This window comes from Crocuta crocuta, unplaced genomic scaffold, assembly GCF_008692635.1.
Source record: "Crocuta crocuta isolate KB4526 unplaced genomic scaffold, BGI_CrCroc_1.0 scaffold382, whole genome shotgun sequence".
Lineage (NCBI taxonomy): Eukaryota > Metazoa > Chordata > Mammalia > Carnivora > Hyaenidae > Crocuta > Crocuta crocuta.
The window spans coordinates 2221961-2247286 of NW_027531873.1; the positions used below are offsets into that span (position 1 = coordinate 2221961).

At 42.2% G+C, this 25326-nt stretch overlaps 1 protein-coding gene across 4 annotated transcripts in view; it reads left to right on the top strand.

The window, feature by feature from the left end:
- Positions 1-386: 386 nt before the first annotated feature.
- Positions 387-25326, top strand: part of WT1 (WT1 transcription factor) — a 40752-nt gene continuing 15812 nt past the window's right edge. For 3 of the 4 annotated variants that reach the window (XM_077772811.1, XM_077772812.1, XM_077772814.1), the window contains exons 1-3: positions 387-444; positions 10800-10877; positions 11914-11964. In XM_077772811.1, the coding sequence (XP_077628937.1) occupies positions 10816-10877; positions 11914-11964 (113 nt within the window). In that variant the 5' untranslated portion in view covers positions 387-444; positions 10800-10815. The remainder of the gene's footprint in view (positions 445-10799; positions 10878-11913; positions 11965-25326) is intronic. The other variant, XM_077772813.1, reaches the window with a different exon arrangement.

Genomic DNA, 25326 nt, shown 5'->3' on the forward strand with positions numbered 1-25326 from the left:
AATCTCACTCACTTTAAAAGAAAAGATTGAGTTTTGTTCCCCCCCCCCCCGCCCCTCGNCTCAAGCCTACGAATATCTCGACGTGCACTACGAAGTGGCTGTGGAATGAGCAGCTGGTTAGCTCTTACGATCTGGACGCCCTCTCTCTGCACGCGCCGGCATCCAGACCCCTTGCCCCCGGTTTAGCCCAGGAGACTAGCTGGGGATGCTCTCTGTCCCAGCCGCTGGCCTCGGCCGCGCGCGGCGCGTCCCCACGCCCACCCCGAGCCCCTGGGGCGCGCTCACCCCGCTCTCATCGGCTCTCCGCAGGCGAGCAGCAGTACTCTGTGCCNACGTCCGACGCGGGCAGCCGGGGCCGCGCGCGCGCAGGGGCCTGGAGGCAAAGGACGTCTTTAGCTACTTAAAGCAGATTCAAGCAGAGCTCCAGGCTCTGATTTGAAAGAAGTAGGTTTCCTCGTCTCCTAGTGGTACTGTGTGTGTGTGTGTGTGTTTAAATACAAGTGAAGGCGGTTACTGTTGGAGCCTAAGGGGAGTGGGGTTTCAAGAAGTCATTTTTTAAAAGGGCTTCTTATGGGAGGACTTTAGCTTCCTTGCGACCAAAGATTAGACATGGACTCCGCTCCCACTCGGTTCTTCTTCCTTCTCGGCCCCCTCCACGCCCACTAGCCACACCGGCCGGCTTTCTCTGGTTGTAATTCGAGGGCGCGTACGCTCGGACCGCAGTCTTCTGCGCACCGCGGTGCACCAGTGTCCGGCGGCGGCGGCGCTCGGTGGGCGTGGTCCCTGCGCCGGGCTCCGGGCCGGGACCCGGACTGTGTGCGCGGCTGCGGTCGGGTCGCAGCAGCGCCCTCCGGGGACACGGCTCCAGCCCGCGCCCGCCCTCCTTCCTGTTGCCGGGAGGCAGAAGACCAGCTTCTTTTCCTTCCAAGCGTTTTTCCCCGTCCCTTGTGCGTTCTCCCGGCTCTCGCTCCACCCTCCACCTTCTCTCCCCCAAATTTATTCTTCAACTTTGGGTGAACTTGGCCGGGATCCCGCTTCTCCGATAGGGTTGCCTAGTAACTGGTGCACACACCGGCGAGCGCGCGGGGCTGGAAGGTGGGGCGGGGGGAGGGAAGTGGCAGCTCCAGGCCTTTGAGGTGGAGGATTGGGCGCACATTACCTCATGTTCCGCCCCTCCCCCTCCCCCCACCCCGGTGCTACGGGGATCCTGATACCGACTGCCTCCAGATTCATCGCCATCCTCCCCCCTCCGCTCGAGGACCCGGGGCTGACGTCAAGGGAAGGAGGTAGTGAGGTAATGAAGGAAGGAAAAGCGCCTGCCCTGGGAGATTGGGTGGGGGGAATGGCCGCGCCTGGGGGACGTCTAGTCCCACAGGTGGAGGAGGGGAGGGAATCTTCGCTCCCGAGCCGGCGGCGGCTCATCCCAAAGTCCGGGTGTGCTTATGAAGCTGAGCCTGGCACTGGACTGATTCTCCTATCCGGGGGAAGTACGGGGTCGAGCCCCTTCTATTTTGTATGCTTGAGACCCACGGACTTCGGAAACCTTCCGTTTGATGGGAAAATCCGGCATATCTAATCGGATCTTGGATTCGAGATCACTCTTTTTTCCTTTCCTTTTCCTTTCCTTACTCCTCCCCTCGCCTCCTTTCGTCTTCCTTTCTTTCTTTGAGTGAGAGGGAGCTTCTAAAGAAATGCACAAAGGTTGCACAGATAGAGGTAGAATGACCATACCATCATCTCTTTCTTTTCATTCTCACTAGCTGGAATCTAGTTCGGTTCTTTGGCACGGTAGGCCCAGTGTCCTGCCCCAAGCTCTTTGTTTCTGTGCTTCCCTTTGGTGGGTCACCTCACTGGAATGGGTGCAGAGCCTACAACCATTCTCTGTTGTGAGCACCCCTACTCCCACCCCGGCAAAACTGTGGTGGCAAGGTCATTGTCATCCTTGAGGAGCTGGTCTTGCCCATTGCCAGAGTGGCATTGCTGTTATTCTAGTAGCCATTGGGGTGCAGTTGGAATGGTTCCCCATGGAATGACTTTAACCCACGCCTCCCTCCTTGGTTCCTGGTTGGTACCTTACCCCAGGCAGAGACAAAGACCTTGATGCTAGAGTGGGTGCCATTTAGATGCACTGGGATACCTCCTTGGGGGTTGGGGACTGGGAGGTGTTGGAAAGGTACCATCAGAGGGGCTGAGCAGCTTAGAAAGAGAAGGAGGTGGGGATAAAGTCCTCATAGTCACTGGTTTCCTAGTTCTCTGCTCCTGTGGTGGATTCTGACTTAGTGCTGAATTTGTGGTTGTCATGGACGTAGGAAAAGTCACTTGGGTTGCATTTTATAGGTAAAACTCTTTATAGGAAAACATTTTCTAATCCACCTCATGATTGGCAACTGTATAAAGCAATTTTGTCAGGTTCATCTTTTGGAAAGATTTGCTTATCTCTTTCTTCTTTCTATGTAATTGGATTTTTTTTTGATGTTTATTCATTTTTGAGAGACAGAGCACGAGCAGGGGACGGACAGAGAGAGAGAGGGAGACACAGAATCCAAAGCAGGCCCCAGGCTCCTAGCTGTCAGCACAGAGCCTGACGTGGGGCTGGAATTCATGAACCATGAGATCATGACCTGAGCCAAAGTCCAACACTCAACCAACTGAGCCACCCAGCTGCCCTGGATCTTTTTTGCTTTCATTTTTATATTTATGTCACAAATATACCATCTTCTTCTGTTAGAGAAAAAAAAATTTTAATGTTTAGTTTTGAGAGAGAGAGAGTGTGAGCAAGGGAGGGGCAGAGAGAGAGGGAGACACAGAATCCGAAGCAGGCTCCAGGCTCTGAAGTGTCAGCACAGAGCCAGGCGCAAGGCTTGAACTCACGAACCCTGAGATCATGACCTGAGCTGAAGTCAAAGGCTTTACTCACTGACCCACCCAGCCACCCCAATGTAGAGAAAACTTCTAAGTAGTAAATCTCCTAAAAAAAAGGATTTGTAGCAAAAGAGTCTGCTCTCTTGAATTTTGTACTGTCTTTGAAATTCCATTCACCCTAAATTCATAACATTTTTTTTATCACTTTTCAGAGATTAGGTACAGTAATAATGATGGAACAGACAGGTGTAAGAATGTTTTAAAATCGGTCATGTGCATCAACGTTACTGCAGTTATGTCACTTCCTTCTTTCTTACTCCTAAAAAAAGGTTTGGAAGGGTATTTAAATGCTTATGTGAATGCAGTGTTTGAAAAAGCATAGGAAACTAGACTAAGTTTTAACCACTTAATTGCTTAACTTTTGGGTTTTAGGTATTTAGTGGTGCCTCTATTGGTCCCTGGCTCCATTCCCTTCCGTCTAAAATTGGGACCTCCTGGGAAAGGCTTGCTTGTATTTTGTTTGCCTCCTTCCACTTGACCCCTGCGGCAGCCTGCCCAGCCTTTTCCCCACTGCCTTCCCAAAGCTTCTGTCTCTCTAATCGTTAATCTCCCTTCCCAGCATGAAATAAAGGTAATGGTACATATGCTGATATAAAACAAGCGGTGCACAACATGTATTTGCTTTGAGGAAATTCTTAAAATTCTTGTTATACAGTGACTCTCTTTCCTCGCTCAGGGAACAGATCTGGGGAGTTATGGCTGTGCACATTTGTGTGTAGATGTGAACAGTAGTGAATAGAAAATGCTCACAATTGACTTATGGGAAATGATAGAAGATGGTTTTCTTCATCCTTTCTGTGCCTTGCCTCCCCACTCCCCATATGAAGGTGGGTAGAGTTCTATCTAAAGGTCACAGATTTTGGCTCCTCCATAGGGGCCGTGATCATAGCTGGGTGAACTATGAATCCTTTTAACATAATGATGAGGATTTATTGCATGCTGACTGTGTGTTGCTGGGCACTATGCTAAGTGTGTCACTCAGTTTACTCATTTAATTTCTTCCAAAGACTCTGTGAGATAGATACTCTAATCTCTACCCTCCTGAAGAGGAAATAGATTCAGAGACGCAAAGTAACTTGCTTTGGTCACACAGCAAGTCAGAATCAAGACCAGGACTTGATCCTCAGTCTCTCTGACTTCAAAACTCATCTGTGCTCTGAATCACTGAGGGATTCCAGACCATCAGCATCCTCCATCTGGAATATTCCCCCTATACAATCTGTGCCAACACTGTTGCTGCTAAGTGTGTAAAGCAAATGCTTGTATATGCTTACTTCATCCAGGTGCCATTCTAAGCATTGTACCAGTATTGACTTCTTTAATCCAGATGATGACTTTTTGAGGCAGGCAATAGATTATCATCCCCATTTTATAGGGGAGGCCCTGGGAGTTGAATTTGCCCAGATGACACAGTAAAGTCCTTGATTTCAGGTAGTGAGGCTTCAGAATCCATTCACCCTGCTACCTCTCCTGATGAATAAGTAAGTGCCATTTTCTTTCCAAAGGGGGCATCTGTCCTGAGCCTCAGTAGAGAAAGGTCTTTATTTCCCAGTAATGAAAGAAATACTATTATCTGTTAGTTTTGCCCATGACTTTAAATAGAAAGCCCTTAATGGATTTGGGGCAGTTTTCTCCCTGCTGACTATTGTCAGAAGCAGATTTTCTCCTGAAGCCCTCACTCACAAAGCAGCTGTCTGCCTGTCAGACTTCAGACACCTCTAGCTTTGCCTTTACTGCTGGGGTGAACTACTGGGGGTGAAGTTGAGTCCAGGCACCTAAAGACCTCTCTTCCCATCCCTCCAGATGGAGGAGGAATTATGGCTTGTAATGCCACTGTGATTGTGCTTGCTCACAGGCAAGGTTCCAGGTGAGGTCAGACCCCACGCTCTACTGAGGGGAGACGGTAGTGAAATCCACTCTCACTAAGCATGAAAGTTTCCCCTGATTTCTGCCTAAAACAGGCAGCTAGCTGGGCCTTCCCTGCTCACTTCCTTTGAATCTTCTTCCACAAGCCCTTCTGCCTCCCCTGCTGGCTGACCTCAGTGGAGCCCCTGATCCCTGACTGTGCCCAGTTCCTGGGTGGATTTTCATGGCTACTTTTGAAAAGGAGTTCTGTGCCCTATGTTTGAAAAATCCTCTTCTCCACAATATTTTTTAAAGATATTCTAATCCTTTCCCTTTCTTCTTGCTCTTTTATTAGGTTTGCATATTCTTCTTTGTAACTTTTAAAATTTATTTTGAGAGAGACAAAGAGAGTGAGTGGGGGAGGGGCAGAGAGAAAGGGGGACAGAAGATTTTAAGGGAGCTCCTCACTGACAGCAGAGAGCCCCATGGGGGCTCGAACACTGGAACTTCAAGATGGTGACCTGAGCCAACTGAAGTCAGAAGCTCAACCAACTGAGCCACCCAGGTGTCCCTGCATATCCTTCTTTAGCAACTTTGCTAACAATTTAAATGAGGATATTTCCTTTTGCCCCTTACTAAGTAAAACTGCTCCCAATTTAGGAAGCAATAATTACTGATTCAAATATTTTTAATTGGATGGTGATGTTTCAGGGGTGCCTGGGTGGCTGAGTCGGTAAAGTGTCTAACTTTAGCTCAGGTTATGATCTCACAGTTTGTGAGTTCGAGCCCTGCATCGGGCTCTGTGTTGACTGCTCAGAGCCTGGAGACTGCTCTGGATTCTGTCTGTCTGTCTGTCTCTCTGCCCCTCCCCTGCTCATGCTTTCTGTGTCTCTCAAAACTAATAAATAAAAGTTAAAATAAGTAAAAAAAATTTTTAAATGCTGGAATGTTGATGATTCATGAGCAACAAAATTGACAGTGTAGGCTTTTACCAGCAGATTGTTTTTCATGTGAGAGAGACTTCCGTAGCAGCCATAGAGTTTCTGGGGAATCCAGGTCTTTGGGAAGTGCACCATGTACTATTTAGGTTGGCCTTCAACATAGACATGAGCCAGAGGGCAGCTCGTGTGCAAGGAAATAAAGCTATATTTGATAATACCTCTTTTCGCTTGTGTATCTACATATATTTACATGGTGTACAAGTTTCACTTATGATAGTACTGATACTTGTTTCCCACATAGGTAGGCATGAAGGCAGAAAGTCTGAAATGGTTTCCAAGGGTGGGCAGTGTTATCAACCAAAGGCTTGAAATGGACTTGTCTCCAGGGAGGGGGAAACATCTAGTTTCAAATATTCCTGCAACTTTTGTGCTGACCAAGTGTTTATTAATAGAAGTTGAATCCCCAGTGGGTTTTTCTTTGGTGAACTGGTGAGCTGGAGAGAAATAACAATACCAAGAGATTGACTGTAAAATAATTATTCACCATGGCCTGCTGGGCAGAAATTTCTCAACAGGCAGCCTCTATGGCGCCTTGGAGGGAAGAACGCAGGAAAAGGGCTGTGTGGAAGTCTGGCTGCAGCCTTTTTTCCTGAGCCTCAGTTATCAGGTGGAGAGGTGAACCCACAGGGGCCTCTCTGTTGGTGCGGGGCAGGGCTATTGCAGCAAAAGCTGGACATTGTGAATTCTGATCACAGATGGCAGTTATATCTGCATTTTTCTTGGTTAGAATTTTCTTTTCTCATCCATTCATTCTTTTTTTTTTTCCTTCAGTCTTGTGGGGGAAACTCCTTACTTCCACCAAGGTGCTACTTTGCCAGCTGGCAACCATCTGGCAGAAGTAATACCAGCCGTAACCAGGTTCGATGGCTCCGTTCCAGTGGTGACATGAACTTTTCTACCTTGTTCTGCTGAATATATAGTAAACACTCTTAAAGTGAAAATGTGCTTGAATTACACACACATTTGAAGAGTGGAGGAGTCCCAGCCCAGATACTAGCTGAGGGCTTTCTTTCCTCCTTTCTTTTTGTGTGGAGGTCGAGAACTCAGTAATACTGGAGTCCAGGCCAAAACAAACTCTATATGATCTACTACCGATTTCCTTTTAAGTTCCTCTTTTTGCTAGGACTGACTTCCTTTTATTTTACTCCAACTTGCATTAATCCCAGTTACAGAAGTTTTTTTCCTCTCTCCCTTGCTTCCAACTTCAAACATTTCTTACATAGGAAACAAGGGGCTTAAAAAAATCTACTTACAAAAATATAAAGGATACCACGACTTTTGGAATATATTTTGGCAGCCTGCAATTGCAGAGTTCACTTCCGAACAGAGTTAGACGGCGAGCTGAAATGCCTACGTGATCACTGTGGTTACTTTGAGCCAAACCACCTGCTTATCTGATCTCCTTTGGGAATGAGGTGGTCAACACCTATGGTGGTTATTTAATAATTAGATGCTTATTTGTCCGAGGCCATGTATTCCTTGACCAGTGCTGTCTCTTTCTGTGGGTTTTCATGATGAAAGCCGGGTGTTGACCGATTGCCCAAAGAGATCAGAGCTGCAGCATGCTTGGGCCAGTATTTTTAGCTCGGGTTCACATTCTGTCTCCTCCCCAGCAGAGCAGTTATTGTCATTGCTGTCATTGACTTCCAGTTAAAAGGTGGTGCCGGCCAAAGCTGACTGATGGAACCACTGAGGAACTTCAGCCAGTAGAAGGCAGGATGTGGTTAAAATTGTGCGGGGCACCTGGGTGGCTTAGTCGGTTAAGTGTCCGACTTTCGCTTGGGTCATGATCTTGCGGTTCGTGGGTTCGAGCCCCGTGTCGGGCTCTGTGCTGACTGCCAGCTCAGAGCCTGGAGCCTGTTTCAGAGTCTGTGACTCCCTCTCCCTCTGACCCTCCCCTGCTCACACTGTCTCTCTCTCTCTCTCTCTCCTAGAAATAAATAAAACATTAAAAAAAAATTAAAAAAAAATTGTGCTCTGATCCTATCACTGGACTCAGGAAACCTATTAGTAGCTTAGGGGGTGTCTAAAAGTCCTTCTCCCCTACTGGCCCATCCCCTCTCTTCTCCCCTCGGGGATTTGCAAGCTGAGCTGTCAGGACCCTTAAATCAAGAAGTGGGGCTCCTCCTGCAATCTTGGCATAGTAGTCTTAGTTACCTGAAAAGGATGTGTTGGGCATCTTATATCTTTCAACTTTTCTGGAGACAGAAACAATCACAATGCTTTCGGTAACTTGTTCTCTTTCACCTCCATACTTGTCTGTATTATTATTTTATTATGATTATTATTATTTAAGTGGTAGATGATGAGCTTAGAGGCCAAATGATGCCAAGATGCCTTCAAAGAGATGGGGCAGGTAGGGTGGGAGCATCAGGCAGGCCAGCATCAGGCATGTCTCTGAGCCTCAGTCTTTCTCTGCTAAATGGGGATCATAACTATACTCGCCTCACAAAGTTGTGGGGGCATATTGGGGATGTGTGAAAAGAAGTGTCCAAATTTTGATAGTTGATAAAAAATTAAAATGTACGATCTGTATAGTCTTCAAAGGGCCATTTTTAGGGCTTTACAATATCCCTGTAGAGTTAGACTGAGATTAATATTTCCATTTGGCAGATGAGAAAACTGAGGTGCGGAGAGCTGAACTGACTGGCTCAATGTCTTAAAACTTACAGAGCAGCACTGTCCAATAAAACCAATGCAAACCATATTTATAATTTGGAATTTGTTAGTAGCTGCATTAAAAAATAAGACCGTGAAATTAATTTTTAATACATTCTATTTAATTCAAAATAGTCAAAATCTTATTTCAGCTTGTAGCACTAGCCATATTTCTAGGGGTCAATATAGTTGTGTCTGACTAGTAGCTATCACTTAAGGCAGTATGGAATATTTATTAAGCACACAGTAGGGCAATACATACATTTAAGACATAGGCCAAATATTTGAGAAAGTTTGCTTTCTGGGGCTGAGAAAATGGCCTTAAAAATATTTTCTTTTTGGGGTACTTCCTTATAGAGACCCTCAGGAATCTACTGGACTATACTTTACATCTGTGAGAAAATTCCTAAATCATAAAGTTAGATATTTGGGCCCCATTAACCCATGTGCTTAAACTTCTGTTCCTCGTCTTGCTTCCCAGCTCTCTTGAAAATTACGGTCTTGGTCTTATGCAAGGATGAAATAATTTCAGAAAGACCCCACATCCCAATAGGGCCTAGGAAAATTGTCAACCGGAGCTGAGTGATTTTAGTTGGTGAACAATTTTTTAAAAATCAGTGACAAAAATACAGAGCTGCCTGGGGAATACAATGCCTGTTGGCTGAGATTAATGGCGAGATTAATAAATGGATTGCTTGATGAAAAGGCGCAAGAGAACAAAAACCAGTAGAGATTGTGGAGGAGGCTGCTTATTAATGAGCTGTCAGCCCAAAGAAAGTTCACGAAACTCTTCTGTGTTAAATGCAGCAGGGCTGGCACTTCTAATAAAAATTGGGGTCCTTCAGGAATTAATTACACCAGCCTTACAGCAAGAATTTGTGGAATTGCGAAACGGTAGTGGCACAGACCAGCACGGGCCGCTACTGCAAATGGAGAAGCTGCAGGAGAAACTAATCATTTTTTTCATTGATATGTAGGATATTGTAGTAGCATAATAGCCAGTCAGACACAAGGATGAATGATGTGGTCCAGATAGACACTGACTAATGAAAGGACACATACTTCAAGTTTGGAGTCACTTCACATTTCATATGTAAAATTCCCTCCTGGAATCTGATTTTCTCCTTATCCCGCATGCCTGCCACGAAGGAGTTCCAAATCATTTTCAGAGTGATTATATGAACGGCAGAGGGACTCTGCCATGATTTATCAAGTTATGCCTAGAGGGAGCATGGTATCCATTTATTCCAAGTTGCTGCGATCTCCCTTACCCCCTCCATGAGTTTGGCTGACCTGACAATACCTTCTCTTAATTAAAATTTGGTGTTGCCTTTGCCCAATGCAGCAGCCCAAAGGTATGCCATGACAAGACAGAGACTGTCTACATTGGGGCCTGATAACGCACGGTAGACATTGAAAGCTTCTCTCTTTTTGCTGTGAAGGTATAATGAAGGTATTCCTCTGTAATGTGTTTAGACCAAGGGTTCCCAGACAACCCATTCATCTCTTGGTCTCAAATTTCATAATTAACCATGTCGGTTCAGAACTAAATGTATTCCTGTTACAGCTGGGTAATTAAGGAGATTTCTGCTCACTGATTTATATGCCGGTTTTCTAAGAATGAGATAAAAATAGGAGAGGAGAGAACAACTTTTGGTTGGTTTACATGAGAGTGTACTTTCTCCTTTGGAGTCTTAATGTAAACAACCAGGGATTATTTACCTTCTTAGAACTTTCTAGAACAGGGGCTGGGTTGTTTTTTGTTGTTTTTTTTAAACTCCATTTCACTTGTACTAGGGTGATAAAATTTCTTGAGAGTGATTCCTTCAGTTGTGCCTAGACTTTGTCATCCCCTTCCTTTTCCTTGTCACATCCTGGAGTATTAGCCCATCCACCACACATCACTCTTTGACTTTTTAGACCCTCATAATCCACATGATACTTATCCTTTTGATTAAAACAACTTAATGGCCTTTTCACGAATAATTAATCTGCTGTCTTTTTACTTTCAGCTCCAGGCTTTTAACTTTAATGTTGAGTTATCCAGCCTGTGTTGCCTTTAAAGAGTTCCACTCCCTTTAGCCTCTTCCCCTGAAAGGTTTAATACCTCTTTAGAAACTTGTGTTTGCTGTATTCAGGTTTTTAAAAGGCTTCCAGATTACTCTCACATCCTTTCTGCTGTGTGTGAAGTGAATAGCTGTGCAGGAATCAGTGGGGTGAAATGAAAATTGTTTCAGATTCACATATTCTGTCATTTTGGAAAACATGAAGGCTTTCACTGAAAGCAAAAGGTAAACCGCCATTGCTTTTTGAAGAAATAACTGTATATCTTTTGTAATTATGTGTTTTTAACTCTGGATGTTTTTCTAACAGTGACAATTTATACCAAATGACCTCCCAGCTTGAATGCATGACCTGGAATCAGATGAACTTAGGAGCCACTTTAAAGGGGTAAGGTTTTCTCTGTTCCATGGCCCTTAAAAAATACACCTGCTTGAACCATTTTAAAGACGCTTATAACTCACGAAGAAAGTGCAGCTTTAGAATAGTCATGGCTCTATGTAGGATTAAAATACTTTCCTCCCTCCACCGGTTGGTGGCTTGTGGTCAATATTACATTTTTAGGACTATAAAGAGGAGATTTTTGTGTGTGTCTGGAATAAGTGAGTTGAGAATATTGAGAAAATGCAATGTGGCCCTTACTTTTTGAATGTTGTAGAGTTCTTCAAAATTGTGTCAACTCAACCTCATTTAATGTTTGTTTTGTCAGTGATATCATGGATGTTAGCTATTACATTATCTTACTGAGAAATACTTGCAGTTTATAATGCCCAAGATCCAAATTTGCATTTGAATGATGATGAACTGCACACTGTAGAATAAGATGTGCTCACACCTGGTTGTACCAACAGGTTTTCTTCCTGTTTGATATATAGTCATAATAGGGAGAACACAGTATAGGCAGGGGAAATTCTTTGCACCTGAAAATTTAAAAAAGCAAACAGGTGGGACTTGCTTTCAACAGTACAAGAACTGCCTTTTCATTTTCCAGCAAGTCTAAGTTGATGGGTATTAGGATATGATTCTAGTCAAGTCCTTGTGATGCACCAGGTACTCTTCTAAGTCACTTCACTTAATCTACCTAACAACATTGTAAGGCTTAGGTATTGTCACTTGTTTTCCAAATAAGTAAATCAAGCTCAGAGACTTAAATGACTTCCCAAGTTCACATCATATTAAGTGGCAGAGCTGGGATTCCAAGTCCGGATCTAATTCCAAAGCAGAGGCTCTTTCCAGCCTCCATGTGCCGCCTTCCACCCCATCCACAGCTCCAGTGGCACTGGGGGCTAAGCTCAATACTTTGAACTAGACAACTAGCTTTGCATCTCTGTGTATTAGTGGCTTTTCATTGTATTCTGGGATCTGGGGGGCTTGCTAGAGCCACGCATGCTCCATTCCCCATTCCCCACCTCTTCTTCTCTTCTAGAGTTGCTGCTGGGAGCTCCAGCTCAGTGAAATGGACAGAAGGGCAGAGCAAGTGAGTGGACGATGCGATGAAGGCAAAGCCAATGATGTAGGCCTTGTTGACTGGCGCCTTGGGTGATGCAGGAATTAGGATTGACAGTGGGTAATCAGGGTAGCAGTTGGTGCAATGGGATTGGAAGAATCTCTCCCTCCCTCCCTCTCTCTCTCTCTGCCTCTTATTTATCATTGACATATTGTGGACAAAATGGAGGTGGTGACAATTCTCATCAACATACTCCTAGAAAACAACTTTTACAACGATGCCGCAGGAACCCTGTTCATTTCCTCTGGAATGTTTTACTAAATACATTTGTGGTATTATACATAGTCCTCTTAGATCAGTCAGATCTTTCAGGCATACATGACTTTCTTTTTCTTTATTTGCTTTTAAATCTCTCAGGGAGAACTTAATTTTTACCCCAAGTCTGCCAGAATTCTTGCAAAAACTTTTTTTTTTTTTCATTCTCAAACATCTGTGACTTCCCAGCCCTATAGCCTGCACCCTGGGACATTTCTGTAGCTCTTTCTTTTGATTTTATTTTCTCTTCTGGAACCCCAGAACCGATTTTCCTCTTCTCATCCTTCTTTCGTTTGCTCAGTCCTGGCTTTTGAATCACCCTTCAGTGATCAGTAGAGTTATTTTTCAGTCTTCCAGGAGTTACTGGTAGATCCTTCTACCCACGTCCTCCCCCAATTTTTCTACTTTATCCAAATCTCACCTTTCTCTCTCTAGACCCAAAAGTAAAAAAGCCTATTGATTTGTAATTTTCCTCTCCACACTTCCATCCAAGGGGCTGCTGACAATTTTTAGCATTTTGTCCTTCAACTTGTCTGATGTTTTTTGACTTCTTGCTCTCACTGTTTCTTTCTGGAGCCTTTCCTTTTCTTCTGTCTCCCATTCTCAGAATTCAGAAGCTGTCCCCAGATTAAATGCCAAGAACAGGCAGAACATGATTGTGAAGTGAGCAGTATGTTTCAATTTTTAAAATTTCTTCATGCTGGAGTACAGGGTTTGTTTGTTTGCTTGGTTACAAAAATGACAGATAAGGAATCTTGGCATATGTTTGACTCTGGGTCTTTCCATAGTAGAGATAATTTTGATACCTTTAAACACATTGTATTAGTCACTTGCTGGGGAATCAGAAGCTATATTGTAAGGATGAAGCACAAAGTGATGTTTGTTTTGTTCAATCCTGTTTAAGAAAAAAAAACTAGAAGAGTTTTTATTGGTCTGGTACTTGCATTTTGGGAAGGGAGTTCTGAAACCAAAATGTATTTCTTGCACACTATTTTTATTCAGAGAGCTGAATGAAAAGGATAAGATATCTTTGATAGGTAGTCCTACAGAGAAGCAACTCTTTGGAGAGCAAAAAAAAAAGTTGCAGTTGTCTAACATACTAACATCTTCTTTCACACTGGATTTATCCCTTTAGAACATATTGTAAGTCAATGAATGTCTGTTTCCATTTGTGATTTGTGCCATATATGGATGTTACCATTCTTGGGCCCTGTGTAAGGGGCTTTTGTATATTTCCTCTTTTGATCTCATGACAATCCTAGGATGAAATGGTATGTCCATCTTTCAGATGAAAAGGGTGGAGAGACTAAGCCACCTAATCCAAGTTCACATAGCAAGTAAGTGGCAGAGCCATGTTGGAACCCACTTCTCTCTGAGTCTAGGATCTGAGCCCTTGATCAGAGTGTCTTAAACTTTCTAGATAGTGACACTTTGAAAACATTTTGCACCAAGATCCAATATACACACATGCACACACACATACACATACATTTTCATAAACAGTGCTTACCTTTACTCCAACCTGTGCGTGCTGATGTTTTTCTACTGTATTCCAGGTCATTTTTAAAAATGCTTCTTGGGATATGTAGATTGATTTTACAACCCACTGATGTGTCATGACCCACAGTTTGCCTCTCTTATGGTTCTTAAAAATGGCTACTCCTTAGCTCTTCTCTCTAAGCCCATGAACTGCCAAGAACTGAATCCAGTTGAATCTGTTATCCCAGTAGAAAATTGGGCTTTTGTCCGGGGGAGACACAATCTGGGTAGGGGTCATTCTTCTTTCTGAAGCCAGATTCACTTACTTTTGTCATGGTATGAAAACACTGTTAATATGGAAAATACATTTAAATAAAGATATTCCATGAAGAAAGATAAATAACTGTTTTTTATTTAAATCCACAGCTAGTGTGTTGCCACTGTTTAAATCAATGGTAAGAAAAATTATGGTGACACGCTAGATATATAACAGAAAAACTGGAGGTCTGACTCCTGTTTTGCAGAAAAAAAGATAATTTTCATATCACTCATAAAAATGAGGCATTATCAATTTTTTTTTATTAAAAAGATTGTGGACTTTAGAATAACCCTCATTTTAAATATTTGTTCACGTCTTTTTTCCTTGAAAATTTTACTAAAAAAAAAACAAAAACAGGGTTTTTTCCTATGTCCTAAGCAGGTCCTTGGAGACATCTTTCATTAGATGTCAGGGAGCAGTGTTATTACAATGGAGGGGATGGGATTTTAGGGAGAGCATGGGCAAGACGAGATGAAAACATGATATAATGGGAAGAAGGGGATACTCTTGACCCTGATTTATTCCTCTTTCCTCCTCTCTTTATTCATTTTCTGATGTCTGTGTGCCCATTGAGATCAGAACTACTTTTATGACTTCAAATGGGAGAGTATTGTATTTCAATTTAAGTCAGAGAAGGTACTTTATGAACCCACTTTCTTAACTCTGACCCTTCTCATCAGTCACAGATGAAATTAGATTTTTTAAAGTGAGTCACTGGGAAAGAAAATTGCCAGGGAAAGCATTAGTCCACCTTTATGAATAATTCTGTTTATGGGGCCTTTGCATTGCCTGCTTTTTATTTCTTTAAAACCCTTTCCTGTGTGTTCTTAATGGCCGCTGATTTCCTAAAGCTGCTCAGAAGCCCCAGCTACTCTGTTAGTCTCTGTTTTGTCTCTTCTGAAGAAAATATCCTGCAAAATGGAGTAACACATCAACCTTGACTGTGGTCCAAGTTATTAAAACAAGGAAGAAGTCACTCTCTGGGGAGTTGGGCAGGGGGAGTGGGAAATCGAACACAATAGAAATGTTGAAGGAGTGCTGAGAAAAATGAATGTCCCTTTGCTGGTCCAAGAAGTTCACAGACTGTTGGGAACACACAGTATCTGACCTGTGGATGGTTGAAAGGAAAAACGAAACACTCACGATGAGTGATGGATGTATGGTGAAAACAAAGCTGTGCGTTTTGGTAGGGCCAAGGCTGTCGAATCTGGAGAAAATCCCCACTAGACATGGTCTCATCCCTGAGAACCTGTGCCAAAAGAGATAACTGTCTTCTCTGGCTGGGAGTTCCAACACACAGCCCAGCACCTTCCCATTCCAGCTCATAAACATAAGGTACTTGTCCAAGAGATTTACTTCTTGAAAATAGATGGCCTGCTTTTAAGTGGCTCCTGGAGCTTAGGATGCAGAATGAAGGTGGAGAGAAGCAGTTCTGTGAATATCAGCATTCCTGAGTAAATATTCCTCCAGCTTCACCCCCAGCAAAACTTGGTTAATTTCTCCTTTTAAATGGTTACCTTTATGCCAGGGAAAATGGTTCTTTGCCTTGACTTGAACTCCACTGGGATCTGTTAACCGTACTGCCAGGACAAACCTGGGGCTCCTGGGTCAGCAGGATGGGGATGGAGGCTGATCTTGAGTTGTGTCTCCTGTTCCCTGCATCTAGAGCAGACTTGCTTCTTTGTCCTCACTTCTCACTTCCTTCCCACTTCTTTCTTCTGCATTGCCTCCTTTGCTGTTTGCCTTTCCCACCTTTTCTCTTTGGGCATGTATTCAGTTAATATATTTAAATTTTTTTTAATTTATTGAAGTAATGTGTACAAATTATAGAACATTTAGAAAATACAACTATAAAAGGAAGGAAATTAACCCCACCCCCAGTATTAACTACTGTTATTTTATGTTGCATACACTTTAAGACATTTTTCTATGCATACATATACATTTGTATCCTTTTCTTTTTTATAACAAATGATTGGGCTTCAGCTTTTGTAGGCCATTGCAAAGTTCTGTGTTTCAATCATCAAGAGAGCATTTTTGAAAGTATTCTCAATTTCATTTAAATACTTCATTTAAAAATCTATTTTGAGCTGGGGCGCCTGGTTGGCTCAGTTTGTTAAGTATCCGACTTCACCTCAGGTCATGATCTCACCATTCATGAGTTCAAGCCCCACATTGGGGTCTTTGCTGTCAGCACAGAATCAGCTTTGGATCCTCTGTCCCCCTGTCTCTCTGCCCCTCCCCCATGACCCCCATGTGTCTCTCAAAAACAAAATAAAACTAAAAAAATATTTTGGCCTTTATAGGCCTCATCACCACATTATGTTTCTAACTATTTTACTTTTAAGCAAGGAGTTATTTTCATCTTGTAAAAGTGAGGGAAAATGACAGTTTTGTTTAGATCAGGAGAAGAAAGAGGTCAAGCAGGAAAGATAGAAAAGGAAAGTGGTTGTGAAGGGTCCAAGATGGACTCAGCACAAGAAGATAACATCGGAGTCCAGCCTGTCGATAAAGGTGTGTGTGTGTGTGTGTGTGTGTGTGTGTGTGTGTGTGTGTGTGATGGATGTTGGAGAGGGAGAGTTATATTATCATTTACCCAAGAAAAAAATCATAACCTCCAACTAGGAAAACATTGACATGGAAGCTATGCTGGTAAAAAGTCATCCATATAAATGCTTCTCTGAAGTGAGGGGCTATTGGATATATTAGGAGGGTTTTTTTTTCTTATTAAAAGTGAAAATTTTCATTTATTCTAACTTTATTTCTTTTTAAATTTCAAAATGTTTATTAAACTTTTTAAAATGTTTATTTACTTTTGAAAGAGACAGACCATGAGCAAGGAGGGGCAGAGAGTGAGGGAGACACAGAATCCAAAGCAGGCTTCAGGCTCTGAGCTGTCAGCATAGATCCTGCTGTGGGGCTCGAACCCACAAACTATAAGATCATGACCTGAGCTGAAGTCAGATGCTTAACTGACTGAGCCACTCAGGCACCCCATTTTCTAGCTTTCTAACTAGAATTTCTAACTCTTCATTTTAAAAGCAAAGCCACAGATATAATGTTCTTAAGGCTAAGATGGTGCTTGATCAAAATGAAAACAACTTTCCTCTCCTTGACCATAAAAGTAACACAGGCTTACTTATGTATTTAAAAATTCAGGCCAATACCAAAACATTATAGAGGAGAAAAGGTACCTGTTCTCTCACCACCCCACAATAACTAATTTTTCAACATATTGGGGTGAGTTTGTATCTGCAGAGAGAAACTCCTGGAAACATTTACTGAACTAGTAACGGTAGTTGTCTATGGAATGATTAGAGGGAAAGAGGGAAATAGACAGGTGTAGGAGATCCTAGAAGGAAATAAATGGGAAGCACTTGTACAAAGACACTTCCGTGGAGTTTTGCTGCAAAAATGAACAAAGAAATGGGGTTCTAGCTCAATGAGGTTAGAATGTCAGGACAGGGTGTTTACTTATAATTTTGCTTTATTTTACTTATTTATATTTAGAGAGAAGTACCGACGTGCTTATTTACCAATGAGAATGACCAAGACGAGGGAAAAAGTTGTTGGTGGGAGAGGATAGAATTGCTAGAACAGCGAGTGTCCTCGGAGAGAAGAGGCTCCATGGGAAAGTGATGGCTGGTTAGCTAAGAGCTGGGATAGTTCATCTAGTACCATTGATTTGCAAGGGTTCTTTGATGATAAGAATATTAACCCTTTGTATGACATATGCACTCTAAGTATTTTCTTTGGTTTGTCTTTAAACTCTTTTAATGGTTTTATCTTTTCCTGGCAGAAATTTTTGTTTTTATGGTAAAAATTATCAATTTTACTTCTACTGTTTCAAGTTTTTGGCTTTTATACGATGCCAAAAAGATTTTTTTTTTCCCATCAAGGCGCCTGGGTGTTTCAGTCAGTTAAGTGTCTGACTCTTTATTTCAGCTCAGGTCATGATATCACGTCTCATGGGATCAAGCCTGCATCGGGCTCTGTGCTGACAGCATGGAGCTTGCTTGGGATTCTCTCTCTGTCTCTCTCTGCCCCTCCCAATTCACATGCTTGCACGCGCGCGCTCTCTCTCTCTCAAAATAAATAAGCTTAAAAAATTCTTTAAAAGATTTTTGCCACCTCAATTTTTAAAATTTAATTATTTATTAGTATTTTTTAGTTTATTTTTTAATTTATGTTCCTAGATTAAATTTTTTAAAATGTTTATTTTTGAGAGAGACAGAGAGACAGATTATGAGCAGGGGAAGGGCAGAGGAAGAGGGAGACATAGAATTTGAAGCAGTCTCCAGGCTCTGAGCTGTCAGCACAAGCCCAGTGTGGAGCTTGACCTCAAGAACTGTGAGGTGATGACCTGAGCCGAAGTTGGATGCTCAACCGAATAAGCCACCCAGGTGCCCCTTACCTTTCTACAATTAAACGTTTAGTTCATCTTGCATTTATTTATTTGGCAATTTTGATTCCACCTTGATTTGTTTCTAGAGGACTAGTCAGTGTCCCTAAACTATTTTTGAATAATCCAGTCTTTCCTCATTAACCTCAGATATTACCTTTATCAATTCTTGGATCCTGTCAAATTCTGTGGGTCCATTTCTAGACTCTACTCTCTTCTTTTGATCAGTCTGGTTCTTTTTGTCAAGTATCAGACTGTTTTCTTTGCTATAATGTTATAGTGTGTTTAAATATCTGGTAGAAAAGTTTACTAGCATTGTAGATGCCAATTAGATTTCAAACTAATTCTGGCTCTTATCTCTTATTTATTCTTCACAATGAATTTTAGATTTACCTTGTTATTTCAAAGTCTTATCAATATTGTTCATTAATTGTGACAAATGCACTTATATTAATGCAAGATATGAATCAGAGAGGAACCTGGATATGAGATATATGGCAACTATCTGTATTATTGAGAAATTTTCCTGTATATGTAAACAATTCTAAAATAAAAAGTTTACTTTTAAGTCTTAATTAGAATTTTGAATGGATTGTTTAAAAATTAATTTTGGGAGCACCTGAGTGGCTCAGTCAGTTGAGCATCTGACCCTTGATCTCAGCTTGGGTCTTGATCGTAGGGTCATGAGTTTAAGCCCTGTGTTGGGCTCTATGCTGGGCGTGGAGCCTACTTAACAAAAGTAATTTTGGAGATGATTGACTTTCGAAAAAGAACTAATCCTTTCTTCAAGAATATGGGTGACATTCCTCAACATTTTTTCAAGTATTGTACTGTGTCCGATGTCTCTATTTTGAATTTCTTCCTTTTCAAGACTTTTAGCAGTAATGCTTTTGGCTTCAAAATCTCTTTGAGAATGAGTGTGATTCCATGAACATATTACAAAGATTTTCCTTTGTTTCTTCACCTTGAAATCTTTTGTTGTGTTACTAATGTTTGTTTGGAGAGTGGGGCCTGTGAAAAAGATAATTATGCACACACTTCACACCTGCAAGCCTCCATTTCAACTGGAGAAGCAGAGGACATTTATTTTTGAGAGAGAGAGACAGAACATGAGTAGGGGAGGGGCAGAGAGAGAGGGAGACACAGAATCTGAAGCAGTCTCCAGGCTCTGAGCTGTCAGTACAGAGCCCGACTGGGGGCTCAAACCTATGAACCGTGAGATCATGACCTGAGCCGAAGTCCGATGCTTAACCAGCTGAGCTACCCAGAGGCCCCTAATTTTTTTTAATGTTTATTTATTTACTTTTGAGAGAGAGAGAGAGAGAAAGAGAGAGAGAGAGAGAGAAGCATACAAACATTGAGGAAAGGCAGAGAGAGAAGGAGAGAATCCCAAACAGGCTCCACACTGTCAGTGCAGTGCCTGACTCAGGCTGGAACTCATGAACCTTGAGATCATGAGCTGGGTGATTAACCGACTGAGCCACCCAGGCACCCCAGGGGACATCTAGTCTTAAGAGCACTGTGTTTAATCCTAGAGTTTTAGGGAGGATAATTACTTTTTTTGAAGTAATTGAGAATAGCTGAGTAAAATTTTCAGATTCAAGAGCATGTAAACTAGCTGGATAAGAGCCTTTAGGAATCCAGGCTGAAAAGATCCTATTCCATCTTTTCCTGTTAGGTTTGTCTCTGTGTGGATCTGGGACACCCTAGTAGCAGTTTGTGGCCATAGAGCCAAAGCACTGATAGTAGTAAACCCAGTGAGTTAGATGAAATTGAGATTCTGATGAACTATCTCCTCTATGCCAGACACATGTAAGGAGAGATCAGATATTTCTTACATGGTCTAAATGAGGTGGTCTATGAAAATATAGTTCCTGTGTTTGTGTGTGTTGAAGTAGGAATGAAAGTCCCACCTAAAAATACTCTTCCAAATGGTAGGGCCCAGTAAAATTGTGGCGTTTTTGCACATTTTTGTTCTCTCCAAACAGTTGTGAGAAACTGGATTTAAATATTTAAAATATGTCTTAGCTCTGCTCTGAGTGTTAAATAAAAGGGAAAAGGTCAGTCGGAGGAGGTTTATGTACCATTTCAAGTGGTGAGAAAAGCTTGATGGTTCATAAGGACTGATTTATACAAGCCTTGCTGTCAGGCTATTATCCACTCAGCCTGTGTCCCCTGTTAAGTAGCGGTTGATGACAAGGTGGGAAGTGAAGACATAGGAACCAGGACTATAAAGGAACTTTCAAAAGAGGAATACAAACTAGGTTTTAGTAATGATAACATGGTTGAAACAAGTAGGCATCTTCCAAAGGATAGTGCTTTGAAGGGACCATTACTCATTCATAGATACCATGTTTTGAGAACTTTGCTGAAACAATAAATCCAATTACTTTTAGGTAACTGCTAGATTATGTATGAGTCAAGACTTTTTCTCTAGCAGGTGGCAGAATCCCAGTTGTAACTGGCATCGATCAAAGGATAGATTTAAATTCGGCAGCTTATTGTATTGTATTTTTTGAAGTTTATTTATTTATTTTGAAGTAAGAAGAGAGAGAAAGAGGGAGAGTGGGAGAGAGCCAGGGAGGGGCAGAAAGGCAGAGAGAGAATATCCCAAGCAAGCTCTGTGCAGACATGGGGCTCAAACCCATGAACCATGAGATCATGACCTGAGCCTAAGTAGGACACTTTACTGACTGAGCCACCCAGGCACCTTTTACTATGTTGTATTTTAAAACTCCATGTCTGGATTCAGGGCCTCAGATGGCGTCATTCGGACATGGTTTCATTGTCACTTGTCTCTGCTGTTTTCTGTGCTGGCTGCCTTCTCAGACAGGCTCTCTCCATTGTGGCAAAAATAGCTCTGGTTTTTGGCAATTACAACCTCAAAAGGAGAATACCTCTCTATTGGTTCTTCTCCAGCAAAAGACCCAGGGAAGTTTCTGATTGGCCTGGTCCTGAGCATGTCCTTGCCCCTGGAGCCTGAGGGTACTATTAGACAAGAAGGATGGTTTCCTAGAAAGGGAAAGAGCTCTGTTTCCAGAGGAAGGTAGGATGGATGTGGAGTGGGCAGAACAAGAGCTACTCAAAAGAGGATTAAAACAAAGTTAATAAAAGTGGGGTGAGCCCTCTTCCCTTCCAGATAACATGTGGAGCCGGATACCATAGGGACGTATGAGACCTGGATAGAAAATAAAATGAAGGATGGCGCAGGGGAGAAGCCTTCTTTCTAATGCTCATGGGAAATGTGTTCATTAAAAGGTACATTCGACTTACTGTAGTTACTTTTTAGCTAAAAGTGACATCACATAGGGGAGCCTGGGTGGCTTAGTTGGTTAAGCATTTGACTTCAGCTCAGGTCATGATCTCATGGTTTGTGAGTTCAAGCCTCACATCAGGCTGTCTGTTGTCAGCAGCCTCTCACCTCTATCACTCCCCTGTTCATGCTCTCTCTCTCTCCCTCTCAAAAAAAATCTTTTTTAAAAAAAAGTGACACAAACTATATTATGTTTTTGGTAAAAGTCAAAATGCATCTTTTTCTTGAGATCTGAACTGAAATGAAATACCTGAACGGAGGAGGAAGACAAATATACTTCAGAGGAAATTTTATACCCATGATTCATCAGATTGTGAACATTATTATTTTTTTTAACTCCATCAACTTTAACTTAGTTGTTTTATTTTTAGGTTCTACTTTCTGTGCTGGATTCATAAAAGAAACATATATATTGCTTACTCTTTCCCATTATATTCACAGGAACAGAATAATCCTTTGCTTTGGCCTTTTATATACCCGTTGATTTGCTGTATTCCCACTATAAAAGATGAAATCACATGAAAAGAGAACGGCTGGGTGGCATTGCTAATGATGTTTGCACAGAATTTTATTTAAATATTGCCCTCAGCACATCACATTCAGGCAGAGAATAAAACAGCGTTCATGTTGAGCTCGAGGTGGTTGTGTTGCATGGTCACCACCTCTGACTATGTGCAGAAAGAGGATTCAGTATGTGTTCATTTTCCCAAGTCACATCTTCTAAGTGGATGGGAAAGTGAGTTCTGAAATTGTTCTGGCTACAGGGAAATTAGGTTTTCACTCAGCAAAGCTTTTAAACGTAAGCATTCTGGTGTGACCACTAAGGCTTCCTAGGTAAAGTTTCTGCTCTTTTGGCTCTGAGTCCTCTAGTTAAAGTTCCACTATCTCTGTGCATGGTGTATCCTTGTGAACGCTGAGCATTTGTGCAGATGCTTATTATTTCTTTGGGCTTGATTTTATTTTGTTCGTTGTCCTCCCTTAAGCCCTCTCACCCCCACCCCCCTTTTTTTTTTATTTCTTTTCTCATGGTATTGATAATGCTGGAGATAGCACATCACTTGGCTGGTAGAATATCTCACAATCTGGATTCAGCAGATTGCTTCCTTTTACAGTTTTTTAACTTTGGACCTCCATCCCTTCCCCTGGATTTCATATAAATAGGTAGTTAGATCTAGAGGCTTGATTAGACTTGGTTCTTTCTTCCTTCCTTCCTTCCTTCCTCCCTCCCTCCCTCCCTCCCTTCTTCCTTCCTTCCTTCCTTCCTTCCTTCCTTCCTTCATCTTTTTTTTAAAATAACTGAAGATTGGTGTGTTCAGCTTCACCTCTTGTGTTTAACCTTTAAAGAGGCACTTTATGAACATGGTTCCAGTGCTCTTTTTCCTCAAAAGTGGTGCACAAGACAGGGGTGACGGTTTTCAAGGCTTGCAGCAAAGTTTATTTTCAACACCAAAGAGAATCAAGCATTTGAGGGTCTCACATATAAGCCTGAGTATCAAGGATGGACAGAGACGAGAGGTTGATGGGTAAATTCCATTTTCTGGATGTGCAAGAGTCTGGAGTTTTCCCAGGTGCTTTCCTTCAACCAGATTAACTCTGCAGAGGTGAGAAGACAGAGGTGAGGATAGGGGGCTGCCTACCTGGCCAAGGACTAGAGGTGGAAGAGAGAAGTCACAGGTGGAGTTTTCCCTTTTTTGAATATTTATATCAAATGTTATTTACCTTCAAAAGTCTCTTTTCTTTCTTTTGTTCCCCCCCCCCATCTTTTTTTTAAACCTCTTCTGTTGATAAGGGATTTCAGGGAAGCTCTGGTTTTCTTCATCTGTAAAACCTCAATTCCTTTTTATTAATCTTCTTGTGCCTGTGGAATATCAAAATTAATCATTTCTAAAGAAGCTACTCTTCTAACATTAAGGTTTTTTTCTGGGCCAGACCTCAATGTACAAGTTTTTAGCATGAAGAGGGCTCATAATTTGTGTTCTATGAAGGACATTTTTCTCTTTTTGTGAACTTTCTAAGGACACGTGTTTATGTATTTTAAAGCTGTCTAGGAAAAGCAGACTTTCTCAGGATGCGTTTTTATGCATTTTAAAGCTGTTTAGGAAAATGCACAGTCCACACCTCCACCAAGAATAAAGTCATGAGGTACACGCTCTACTAATAACTGTTTCTCCTTAGTGTACTTACCCAGTTATGTGGAAAATATTTTCTTTGTAGAAATTGTGCTCAGTTTTGAGTGCTCTGTCACATATAAGCAGGCCATTTCTGTCATAGTTGGCTCTGTGTTTTCTTTATATCAAAATAAATATCGTGCCTCAGAGCAGAAGCTGGAGTATATTGAAGGGTGAGTGTCTTGAACTTGTTCTTCCTCACTGCTCCTCTTCTCTTATTCTACCCACTCCCATGACATGTTTAAGCCTTCAGCGTGCCTAATTTCATTCATACCGCTGGAGGAAAGAGCTGGGAATTAGTCCAGTGTCACGATGATAGACGTGAACGCAAGATGGGGTTCTACCATCAGAATTGTCTAGCTAGTTTTAAAGGAAGAAGAGCTCCGCTGTCCTGCATTCAGTCCCCATCCCTGCCACTTGCCATCTGTGTGACTTTGGGCAGATAACTCAATGTCTTCTTAAGTCTCAATTTTCTTGGCTGCAAAATGCAGATCGTACGAGTAAGTAATAGCAAACACTGAGGGCATACCATGTGCCAAGAAGTGTGCTTTATTTACCTAGTCTCGTTTGATGCCCTAATGGTCTGATGGGGAGGTGCTGTTTTTCTTGGGACTAGTCTTCTAGATTCATTTGGAGATAAAGGATCCAGGTTAATTGAGCTCTTTCAAATGTACCTGTTAGAAACTGAGTAAGTCTGGTTCCCTTGGTATGGTAGGTTGAATAATGACACACACACACCCCCCACCCCCCACCCCCGCCAAAGATATCTAAGTCCTAATTCCTGGAACCTGTGAATGATGCCCTTTGTAGCATGAAGGACTGTGCAGGTGTGACAGTTATGGATCTTGAGATGGGGGAGATTATCCTGAATTATCTGAATCAGCTCCAAATGGAGTAAGTGCCCTTATAAGAAGAAGACAGAAGGGAGATTTGACTACAGAGGAGTTGTTGGAGATATGACAAAGGAAGCAAGAGGTCAGAGTGATGCGAGGAAGAGGCCAAGGGATGCAGATAATTTCTAGAAACCAGGAAAGACAAGGAAAGAGGTTTTTTTCCCCCTCAGCCTCTAGAAGAAAATAGCCCTGCCCACACCCTGACTTTAGGACACCGAGGATGATTTTAGACTTCTGATCTGCACAATTGTAAGGGATTAAATCTGTGTTTCAAGATCCCAGATTTGTGATGATTTGTTACAGCAGCTATAGGAAACTGATACACCAGAATTTACAGTTTTCTGTCTACAGCTTCAATACTTAAAGCTATTTGCAAGTGGGCCAATGAAGTTTAGAGGTAAACCCCTGATACCTGTAGATGACAAGTGCTTCTGGATTTTGTCGTCGTGGCACTGGCCAAGCTTGTTGTATAAATGTAGCATCTTTTCACATTTTGAAGGGTT